Below are 12,308 nucleotides of genomic sequence, written 5' to 3' on the forward strand. Positions count from 1 at the left end.
AAAGCTATGTAAAAAACAGTGTCAATGTGATTATTTTGAATGAAATGAAAATACTCTTTATATTGGTGCCAGTATTAGAAGGTTGTCCCACCTGTCTGTCCAATTACCATTTGTGACTTCTAACGTGTAACAACAAACACCTCTAAAAACAAACACATACACATGTACACGTACAAAAAAAAAAAAGAAAAAAAAAAAAGTATTTATAATATCTAGCTAAAGCATGACTTTCTACCGACATTTTTCTATATGAGGCTACTGCAGGCGACATCAATAATTATCCTCTTTTTAAGAGGGTTTCTTTGCATCTCTCCATAATTGATGGACTATTTGAGAAGCTTTTACAGACATCTCAGCTACTGCCCCTACCGCATCTTCCATTTGTAACTGCTCACGCCATCTCTTAGGAGCACTGCAGAGGACAGACGCCCTCGACATCTTCTCCGGGAACATGGATGCATTCAACTCGTGAGGAGCCTCCTGTAAAAGAGATGATAAAAAAAAAGTTAAAAAATATATATATATATAAAAAAAAAAATGAGCTGCATCAAAAGTGGTTTCCTACCTTAGAACTCTCTGACCGGACCTGGAAAGCTTTATGCACACGATTATGAAGTAGGATCAAAATATGAGAAACCTGAGAAAAAATAAATTGACATCATACAATATATCTCATACACTCCCCGGGGCCTTATAACTGCTCATGCAACTGTTCTAGTTTACAATGAATCCACCAGACCTGGCAACCATTTTCTCACGACTCCATTTCTTACGATCCTCATGCTGCATATTCTTTCCACCCCACACACCAGAAGAAAAAAAAAAACCTTCAATTTAGGGATAAGTTTAAAAGAGGAATACAATCGTCTTGAAAATAATTCAGGTACAAAGTTTTAGTCTAGATTTCTATCGATTAAGAAAACAAAAACAAAACATACAAATGCCATCAAACCTGCTATCTACATCTATCAATTAATATACTAGGCCTCACCTCAATGAATTTGCCAGCTTTCTGACACTCTACCATGTACGACCGGTGAAGGATCCACTTCCCTGACGCGACTGCTGCCAAGTACTTCTCATTCTTGGAAGGATTACCTTTGACAAACCAGAAAGGGAAACATAAAGAAAAGAAATATGCAAAAATGCAGAAAATAAAAAGTCAGAAAGCAGCTTACACATTCACATGAAAAGTATTATGTCACAATAAGACAAATAGAAAAAGAAAACCAACACCTCTCTGACTAAGTCCCACTCAACAATATGTACCACTTCATTTCTTGACATGAACTACAGTCCCCCCCCCCCCTCCCACCTCATGCAACCCTCCTAAAACCCCTATTGTATGTGACCCATTTTGTTTATTTTCATCAAACATAAATGTCAAAATCAGTGTAAGATACAAACAAACATCAGTGTACATGGTCTACCAATAAAAGTATCATCTGCTTCATGCTTCCCCTCCCTATCCCTCGCCCCTCCCCCACACCTTACTTCACCCCTCATCACACTGTGCACAGAACCCAACTTATTTATTTACATCAAACTACAAAGTCAGTCAGGACAAGATACTTAACAACCATCTGTGAACATAATTTGACTGATAATCTGTGACTGATAATTTAGTAATTTTTTTTTTTCTATAGTCCCCCTCACCTCTGCCCTGCCTCCCTCATTGTTTACCCCTCCCTCCATTGTGCATGTGGCCCTCCCTGTTTCATTTTACAGTACACCACAACCTTCAAAGTCATTTCAAGAGGGGGTACTCACCAACAATCATATGTGTGCAGGACTTATGAAAATAATTTTGTTCTTTTTATTGTTCTATAGTCCCCTCACCTCTCCCCTTGCTTCCCTCATTGTTTACCCCTCCATTGTGCATGTGGCCTCCCCTGTTTATTTTACAGTAAACCACAACCTTCAAAGTCATTCAGGAGGGGGTACTCACCAACAATCATATGTGTGCAGGACTTATGAAAATAAGTTTATTCTTTTTATTGTTCTATAGTCCCCTCACCTCTCCCCTTGCCTCCCTCATTGTTTACCCCTCCCTCCATTGTGCATGTGGCCTCCCCTGTTTATTTTACAGTAAACCACAACCTTCAAAGTCATTCAGGAGGGGGTACTCACCAACAATCATATGTGTGCAGGACTTATGAAAATAAATTTATTCTTTTTATTGTTCTATAGTCCCCTCACCTCTCCCCTTGCCTCCCTCATTGTTTACCCCTCCATTGTGCATGTGGCCTCCCCTGTTTATTTTACAGTAAACCACAACCTTCAAAGTCATTCAGGAGGGGGTACTCACCAACAATCATATGTGTGCAGGACTTATGAAAATAAGTTTATTCTTTTTATTGTTCTATAGTCCCCTCACCTCTCCCCTGTCTCCCTCATTGTTTACCCCTCCCTCCATTGTGCATGTGGCCCTCCCTGTTCATTATACAGTGAACCACAACCTTCAAAGTCAATCAGGAGGGGGTACTCACCAACAATCATATGTGTGCAGGATTTATCATAGTAAGTTTTATCTGCAACCTCTCCTCCTAACTGCTCTATCAGAGCACCATAGTCGATTCTTTCTTGTTCCGTGAGGCCGGTAAACAAAAACACTCTTTTGATGGGAACTTGATTCTGGAGATCAAACAAAATGAAGACAAAAATAACAAATTGCTTTGCACAAGTATTGGGGAGGATCACTTTGTTGTCATACCTCTCTTTAAGCTGTCCTTCTCTTTAAGCTGTCCTCTCAAAGTTTCACAAGAATCAGGTTAAGTTTTATCCACTATAAACCTTCTTTTTTTCAGAATTGATTTTAGTAATTGATTGAGTTTTCTGGTGGTCTCACAAACAGTGGTCTGTCAGATAAGGCCCCTAAAGTGTGCTTTCTAATGCAGTGGGGTTATTTTATAAGGAATGACTATTCTATAGTTTCTAGGTTCTCAACATTTTACCACCCAATTCATGGACCTCTGATCATAAAAATGTCATCAAATACCACAGCCTCACACCAAAGTAAGCACTGACGTAAGTCTAAATCTTATTGAACATAACAAACCGTAGATTATTAGACAAATTTTTGTCCCAGATAGATATAAGGTATCCACTTTCTTATTATTTAAATACCACACTTTGTTGAAATAACATCTGTTTTGTTACTTCATTCATTTTGTTTGTATGTGTATTTAGGATACACACAACTTTTTCCCCAACTTCAACAAAGTAAAGGACTGATGTAAGCCTAACTCCCCTTTCGACTTTTAAAGACCCCAATCTATCCGAATGGCCTCCTTCAGACTGTTTTACCCTCACTGATCCCCAAAATATTTTTGTGAACCTCAGGGTGAATAAGACTGGTTCCCTCTTACACACTGAAGCCTGATATCATTGTGAGCTATCCTTTCTAACATCCAGGTTTGAAGGTGGCATACTCCTATTAGAGTCTATATTCATCCGCTCGATTGTTCTCCTTCAGGAAAAGTGCCAAAAAGCAGCAGGAGAACATCTTTTGTGACCTGTTATCAATCATGATCCAGTTTTTTTGTGGCTTGCATGTTGAAGAGCATGAATGGAAGTACATGTGGTGAGAAAATTGGGTCAATTGAGGCAATTTTAGACCGTTTTAGGCCTCCCAGTGACGAAAACTTCCGGCTCGGATAGCAAAAAATCTACACGGTCATGATACGGAAAATTGATGGTGCCATGAAAGGCCAGCTTGTCAGCTATCCGGTGATGGGTAGCGTTTAGCTAGTGAAAACTTCTATCTAGACTTAGAGACCACATTACTTTTGTGATTCAGTGTGTAAGTCAATGGGGCTTTTAATGGGCGTATGCTACCTTAAACACCCATCTACATCAGATATACTGTATCACCAGATTCATTTCGAAATCATCTTGCTCACCATCTGACTTTGTTCCTCCTCTGTCCTCTCGGGGGCCACCGCGGGTTTAGCCGGAGGCAGACGTATAGGAGGAGGTGTTTTCACCTTGGACGGAGATTCCTCGGTCTCGTTGGATGCATGGAAATTACCAAGCTCTGTTAACTCTTTCACTTCTGCCTGGATATTAAAGATTTTATGAAAAAATCTTAAATTGAAGACATCAAAATTTACCAGAGACAAGGGACTTGGCAGTTGACAATATCCATATTAATAAATATAATGTACAGAGGAGGGACATTGGCCAATAAAAAAACACTCTTTAAAACTCTCTACAAATAGGTTATGAAGTACATAATTAGCATATATGTAAATAAAACACAGAAACATAGCAACTTTGGCTAAACTTTCCCTCCTGCTAATGCCTTAATAAGCCCATAATAAGTTTGGTGGTTTATAAATCATGTTCATCATAAAAATGAATTTTCTTTACCCTAAAATAGTGAAAATGCTTTATTCCGTATACCAATATTGCGTATATATATCTTTGCATTTATGCAAAAACATTTATACCCTCAGGCTAACAGGTATATTTTCTCACCTTTTGTTGGTCTTCGTCTTCAAAACTCTCCTCTTTGAATCCTTCTCCTCTCAAGCGAGCTAAGGCATTCTCCCTGCAGACCCTACTTGAGGCGTCGTCCCACGTTATCACGCACGATGGATCAGAATCATGCTCAACTATTTTAAAGAGTAATGCATATTCATAAATCATGCTCAACTATTGTAAAGAGTAATGAATATTTATAAATCTGCTCAACTATTGTAAAGAGTAATGAATATTCATAAATCATGCTCAACTATTGTAAAGAGTAATGAATATTCATAAATCATGCTCAACTATTATAAAGAGTAATGAATATTTATAATTCATGCTCAACTATTGTTAAGAGTAATGAATTATGAATATCCATAAATCATGCTCAACTATTGTAAAGAGGAATGAATATTCATAAATCAATACTCAACTGTTGTAAAGAGTAATGAATATTCATAAATCATGCTCAGGTATGAAGTCTCTGGACATTTGCCTCTTACAAAATCAACATGGTTCCTATGTAAAAATCTGATAAACATATTTGGCCTATCATAGCAACTTTGACCACTTTGCATTGCACTTTGCGATGTGATACTGGATAAATTATTTGCCGATTCACTCAAATGTACCACTTACCAGCTTTGTCCTTATTCTGTTCTTTCATGTTTGTGTTCTTTGACCCTCGTCTTGACCTGGTCAGCCTTCGACTTGATCGTCTGCTCTCTGTCACTGAATCGTTTCCATCTTTACTGTTTCCGTCAGTATTTGAGGATTGCCTTCGACCTCTCCTTTTGCTACTTCCTGGGTTTCTAGAGGCAACCAAAAAAAAACTACAAGATTGACATCTTTCAAACCAAGTAACACTTCTCTTCAACATTGCACCAGTTAACTCCCCACCTCCCCCCCCACCCCCATTCAAAAACAAAAATTATGACACCTTTCACTACAAGTTACCATTCTCTTCAACATACCACCACTATCCTTCCTTCCACCTAATAAAAAAAAACACAACTTATGATATCTTCCAAGTTTCAGTGTCAGAAACCCTTTTCTGCAACATACCACCCCTCACCTCCCTCCCTCCCTTACCCCCACCCCTAGACCACCTTTCACTACAAAGTTATAACCAAACACTGAGGTGACTGAAAAATAGTACAAGGCTTCTATAAGAGAAACGAAATAATTTTATTTACATTGAAATAATTCTCCTACCATATCAATAAATGTATAACCTTCATTGGTTGGGTGGTAGAAATTGTAAAAGGGAATGTTCATGAAACTCAAACGGGCTTCACAAAGAAGAATATTTCCCTGAACAGATACAAGAAATACATACAGGGATGTGCCCACGCTGGGCGGCACTGGGCTGCCCCGCCCAGCAATAAAAATTACCTCCCAGCACTGTCTTAAAAATCGTGAATCCCGTCCAGCACTATTTTCATCTAAAATCCTGACTTTCCTAACAATATATTCAACATAAATTGGGCCTAGCTTACAGACTAATAATGCATCAGTTACGCATGCGAGAAACATTACTTACGGTTCTCAATCGGTCCCTTGTAAAATCTCTTTGAAACAATCTAATAACTTTTACCAGGTACGTAATATATTTCACTAAAAAAAATTTAAAAATCTAAATTGTTAGCAAAACTAGTACTTGTGTATGTGCTTAAAAAGCTGCACAAGTGCCAGCAGTTGGCATCTGAGCACCTTCAAAAATCGGCGATCAGTATACCCGGCACTCAGGAAATCCTGGGCACATCCCTGTACACACACACATACACACACACACACAGAAGCGAGTGAGAGCAAATGAACAAAACTCACCCAGTTGACATGATCTGTGCAAATTGTCGTTGAAATTCTTCCCTCTGTTCGTCTGAATTGGAGTTCTCCTTCTCCTCGATCGCTTCTGCCTCAGCAATCATCAGTTCTTCCTCTTCCATAGAGAGATCTTGGTCCTCGATTACCTCCGCTCTGATCTGAGGAGAGCGACTGACAGAGGGCGCTGTCACCGACGTATTCATTTTACGAGGACGGATATCATTGTCGGTTTGTACCTGAGACAGAGACTTTGAAGGGGGGAAGAGAAGTGACGATTGATTGGCACAGATTGGCGACACATAAGCAAAAAGATCGTTTTTTTTTCTTGGAGATATTAACAACATCAGATTATTGCACGCGCATCAAATTCAGTTCTTCATGACTGCATCAAAATCTGGAGCAGAAAGAAATGGAATGAAACAAAACCAATTTTTTTTTTCATTTACCAAGCTCATGTTTGGGTTCAGTGTATGAGGGTACAATTTCTCATCCATTCTTCTATTGTTCTCTTTACACGCCGACAACCACTCTGGACTCACGATGCTCACATTCCCCTTACGAGCTCTTCGGAATTCCTTGTCGGTGTCGTTTGACTTTCCCTGAAAGAGAGAAGAAGGTACTATGCACTAGTATTTGACTACATTTATATGTGATCATGCAATGCTGGAGGTTTTTAATTTGAATAACGCTTTGGAGAGCTGCGACCCCCCCTACTCCCCCCTTCTCGACAAAAACCCCTCCCCTCGCTCTCATCCCAATGACCCTTCCCCCAAGCCCCTCCCAACCCCCTCATCATGACAACCATTTGGTATGATACTGATTGAGACCCTAACCATCATGGAAAACTACATTCATGTACATTCTTCAAATATTCAAGGTTTACTTACATTGTTGAATAATTATGTACAAGGCCAGTGAGATACATTGGCTGGAACAAATGGACAGGGAGCCAAAAAATTCTGCTTCCAACCAAGCCTAAGCATTTTTTTTCAAAAGGCCCAAATATTTAACTATTGTCAGATTGTAGGCCAAGTTTTCTTCACAGGTCAGATTGATAGCTTTCTCTGGCCAGATTTGGGTCAGCAAGTTGCCTATTGACAAAAACTGCCTGAGGGGGTACTATCACTTTTAAACCTAATACTAAGTACACCTCTTCTTTCAAAACTCAATATGCTCCTTTAAAAAATATCACAAAAACAATACAAGACCTTACCTGAAATATAAAATGTGAGCAGGTTGCATCTAATCGCCATTTGACATCACCTCCTAAAGACTTGACTAGTCGATGTAACTCCCCACGTTGGTGAGGAAGCTTCTCTGCGACATACACCGCAAGGCCACGAAGAACGTTAGTTTTCGATTCATTCTACAAACAAACAAAGAACTAAATTAAGAGAGGGACACCTTGGACGAGAGGCCGAGGAGAAGCGAAGAGAAGAAAATTTGTCAGAGATGCAAGAACGTCAAAATACTTCATAGGCATAGAATTCCACGGTTTTGTAAGAGGTCCAAAGAAAGGTATAGTGGGAAGGCCAACAAATGATGCTGGCTGGTGTCAAAATATGGAATATCGGAATGACAATATTATTTAATATTACACAAAAAGTTTTTTATTCAATTTCATTCTGGTTGAATTTTATTTTCTCGCAACTAGCATAATCAATGGGACAACTGAAAAATTGCTACTGTGTTTGTAGTAAGTTTTATACCTATCACATATATTTTTAATTCTTGAGACGAAAACCTTGCACCAATTGAAAGTTGATTAAAAAATCCTACTCATTATGAATAAATCTTTTCTGTAAATCAAAAACATGGCACTAGGTTATCAAGCAACTCATCTTTTATACAATTTAGATGCATCGTGTCCCGTGGGTTTGTACCAAATTTGTACTGGAGCCTTTTCCTTTTTGTCGGCTGTAGCTTTGGAACTCCCGACAACACTGATAGATTCAGAGGTAATCTGAAGCACATGTTCTTTTATTATAAGGTTAATAATATAATTTTGTCTTCTTCAATTCTGCTAGTTTCTCACCAGCCTACTTGTGCATGTCCATGTCAACTCAACACTGATAGGTTCAAATGTCATCTAAAGCACATGTTCTTTTATTATAAGGTTAATAATAAAAGTTTGTCTTCTTTCATTCCGCTAGTTTCTCACCAGCCTACCATGTCAACTCAGCATTGCGAGAACGTAGTCTATAGAAGACCTTATTCTTACAAACATGCAGGGATGTGCTCAGGAATATTTGAGTGCCGGGCAGATTATGCGGTAGTGTGATCCACACCCTGGGAGAGGGATCTCATAGGTGGGGTACCCCCTCCCCACTGGACAAATTTTGCACATGAAGTATGCTTAGGTGCATGGTGCTGTTTTTTCTATTCTGTGCCGTGTATTCTCCCAGATTTTGGTTATGGTAAAATTTGTTAAATTATCATAAAAAAAGTGCCGGGCGGAAATGTTTAAAATACTGTTTTTGCTGGGCGGCATTCAGAACTGCTGGGCGCAGCCGCCCAGTGTGATCACATCCCTGAACATGTCTGATTGTGCTTCCTATCAAAGACACACACACATTATCCTTCTCTTTTATTCAACATAGAGTTCAGATCGTTACCTCTTTATCACTGAATACTTCACTGTCTTCAGCCTCGTTTTGATTTCTCTCGACCTTCCCACTGGCTGTGACTTCCACTGCCGAGACAAGGTTCTCATAGAGACAGACTTCGTACGGCTGAACGAGAAATTAAGGTTATTCAAGATCAGAAGCTGGTAGAAGCAGACCGTACAGGTTTTATCAATCATTTTTAGTCATTCATAACTTTGGTGGTTAAGAGTACCAGATGCCTTTCATGTATCTTTGGAATATATCTAGGATGTAGTAAATCCAACACAAAATGTTGCTAAAGGTGGTGATTACCACAACACATTCTCTCACTGAATTATTAGCACACTACCTAGGAGTTTACAGGCAGTTACCTATTACCGGTGTAATTAAAGGTTAACCTTTATATAGATTAGTGCTACTGATAAATAAAGTATCTTGCATATGAATAAAATTCTGACCTTCCTGAATTCACTAGTTTGAACTCCGATAGTCAAATATGACCTTTCCAAATTTGTTTTACCCATATTCCAAGTTATGTTTTCGGTTTTATAATTTGCTTCCATAGTAATGCTTGCTGGAACTTACATTTTTTTCTCTCTTTACAGGTGGCTATGGGAACCTGGCTCGTATTATAGATCAGGGGTGGACAACCTTTTTGAATAAATGGGCAAGATATAAGGAGCGAAATATTGACTGGGCTGCACCTAACCAACGACCTGCTGTTGATTTCAAACCTTTGATTCCGAGGACTTTCAAGCAATTGGTGTGTGTACTTAATCTGTATTCACAAAAACATAATGTCAATACAGAACAGTTGATAATTAATGGGGATAATAGGCCTACCTAACAGCATCAATAGGGCCGATAAATTCTAAGCAGCTAGCTTGTTTTTTGTGATGATATAAAATAGATTGATTTTTTCCCCTTTTTCTTGAGACATCTCACAGGCCGTAGTTTGCCAGCCCTTTTTAGAGAGATCAACAATATCATATTGATTGTTGCAGCTTATAAATTACACATACACTGAGGAATGCCAGAGGTGCAATACTGTGACTTCCCCTACAGCTAATCTCAATTTACCATCCCCTTGATGTAGCATTAATTTCTGTAGTGTTGTGCCCACACTCTTCACCACTCCCCCATCAACCACCACCTCCCTCCATCACCTTCCCCCCAACAACAAAATAAAGGAATAACAGCGCCACCTACCAAGCTTGATTTCCTCCTGTTAGGTCTAGCAGACGCTGGTGTGTCTATTCCTAATTTCGGTAAAAAGTCTTGACTGGCCCTCAGAAACATCCCTGGTGTGGAGGGTGTACCCTCCATTGGTGTCTCTATCCTACCAAAGTCACCCCTGCGGACTTTCTTGGCGCTTTTCTCTAACGAATTGCTGCACGGTCTTTTGGCAGAGTTTAGGTTCAAGCTGCCAATGTTAGGTGTCTTGAATGCGTCCCTCTTACTCGTGCCGGCCGCATGTGTCGGGGTCACTGCAACGTCCATCGCAGATGGATTTATCGAAAGGTTTCCCTTGGTGACAGGAAACTCCGGAGATGGTACGTCCATTTCTTTCTGATTCATGTCGGGAATGTCATCGTTTCTGACGGCTCCGTCTACAAGGAACATCTCCTCTGGAAGTTTTTTACCTTCTTTAGCACAATGTAAAATCCACCTGGCATGAGAAAATAAGAATGTTAAAAGTAGATATATGTATATATGTATTGGGCTGGTACAACAAAGCAGTAAGGGTGTTGACCCATACCCCAAGGACGACATATCTCTCAGGATGCAAGGGATGTTAATTGGGGAGGGAGTGGTAAGCTTGGCCTCCTAAGTAATCACGTTGATACAAACATACATACACCCATACACACATACATACATACATACACACATACATACATACATACATACATACATACATACATACATACATACATACATACATACATACATACATACATACATACATACATACATACATACATACATACATACATACATACATACATACATACATACACACATACATACATACATACATACATACATACATCCAAATCACATTGTACATTCCTTTGCACACAACAAAAATTTGAAAAAAAAAGGCTGAACCCTTGTAACACACTTGGTTCTTAGGTCATTTGGAACAATGGGCCAACTGGCCACTGTGTTTGTAACCATTCCCTGATGGGGTATCATCAAATGTGCATTATGTACAATAACAAAAATTAAGTGTGAGTAGAAGCCAGTTTTCTTTTGTAAACTTTGCAACCAATATGTACATGGGATTTTTATAGCAGTACCAGTGTGGGGAAACACAAGGTAACAAGTAATCATTGTTTCTTTTTCTTAATTTCAGACAACAAACTTTGCCCTTTGGACAAACCTAATTTGGTGTACAGGTGGTATAACGTATGACGCTGGCAAGGTTACTGACTTACTCTGTTGTGACAGCTGTTATGCCCCATTTCTTGGCTGCTTCATACTTGCTCCCCTCTGGTGACTGAAGCACTAGATGGGTGTTGGCCTTGGCACCCTTTTTTGCCTTCCGTTGGAAGTAATCCTGGCAAGTAGCACCCAGAATTTCAGCAAACTGAGTCAAATATTGCTTCTCTACCCCCGAGTATTGACTATAAAACCAAATCATGAAGAGAGAGGGGATATCAATTAAAAACGAAATCAACCTTCTCTGTTTATGATACCATCCCCCCCCCCACCCCTGCCAATGAGAATGCTATAATAAGTTAGCACACTTAAATGTGGCTGAAACATTCAAAGCTAATGTAATGTACCTTGAAAAAACATTGAGACATATTTAGATAAGACATTCGAAACTGTTCAAAAGATCATGTAAGAAAGGCAATGAAAGAAGGGAATAAAGGTACATGTATTCATACATCTGACGGGCAACTATGCCAACATTATTATTATTAATAGAGAAATCTATGTGGGCTCAAGAGTTTAAGAGCAAAGTGAGTGCCTAGCTTGAAATTTCTCTTTTTGATATATTTGCTAAAGTTGTGAAAAGAATAATGAAAAACTAGTATATGCAAGAATAATACCTCAGAAGTGATACGAAAATGAATAAATGGTTATATGAAAGATTTGACAATAATTGACAATTTTGATCTCTTTTATTTGTTTACAGGGTGTGAAGACTCGCGCAAAGAGAAACTTCTAATGCCGGTAATCTGACCGAGTTTTGAATGAGGTGTAACAGAAGTGTTAGACACCACCATCGATCCCAGAAAATACACACACAGCTTGCTACCATCTGTAATTAGACACTAGTGTACAGTCAGTACATAACAGCTGCGGTCAATACCCACAGCACAGTGTACAAATGATACAGCGATGGACATCTCAGGTCCAGCTAAAGATAACAAGGTATCACGTTTCATTACT

At 39.1% G+C, this 12,308-nt stretch overlaps 1 protein-coding gene across 2 annotated transcripts in view; it reads right to left on the reverse strand.

Annotated features, from left to right (window-relative positions):
* The window catches only part of LOC139966571 (DNA topoisomerase 2-binding protein 1-like), a 32,427-nt gene that overhangs the window by 3,650 nt on the left and 16,469 nt on the right, over positions 1-12,308 (reverse strand). For both annotated transcript variants that reach the window (XM_071969744.1, XM_071969743.1), the window contains exons 18-29: positions 11,345-11,533; positions 10,113-10,572; positions 8,913-9,029; positions 7,511-7,663; positions 6,744-6,896; positions 6,301-6,545; positions 5,110-5,282; positions 4,480-4,616; positions 3,903-4,058; positions 2,490-2,634; positions 992-1,098; positions 370-480 (exon numbers count right to left, since the gene is read on the reverse strand). In XM_071969744.1, the coding sequence (XP_071825845.1) occupies positions 370-480; positions 992-1,098; positions 2,490-2,634; positions 3,903-4,058; positions 4,480-4,616; positions 5,110-5,282; positions 6,301-6,545; positions 6,744-6,896; positions 7,511-7,663; positions 8,913-9,029; positions 10,113-10,572; positions 11,345-11,533 (2,146 nt within the window). The remainder of the gene's footprint in view (positions 1-369; positions 481-991; positions 1,099-2,489; positions 2,635-3,902; positions 4,059-4,479; positions 4,617-5,109; positions 5,283-6,300; positions 6,546-6,743; positions 6,897-7,510; positions 7,664-8,912; positions 9,030-10,112; positions 10,573-11,344; positions 11,534-12,308) is intronic.

The sequence above is a fragment of the Apostichopus japonicus genome, chromosome 4 (assembly GCF_037975245.1).
Source record: "Apostichopus japonicus isolate 1M-3 chromosome 4, ASM3797524v1, whole genome shotgun sequence".
In the NCBI taxonomy this organism is placed as follows: Eukaryota; Metazoa; Echinodermata; class Holothuroidea; order Aspidochirotida; family Stichopodidae; genus Apostichopus; species Apostichopus japonicus.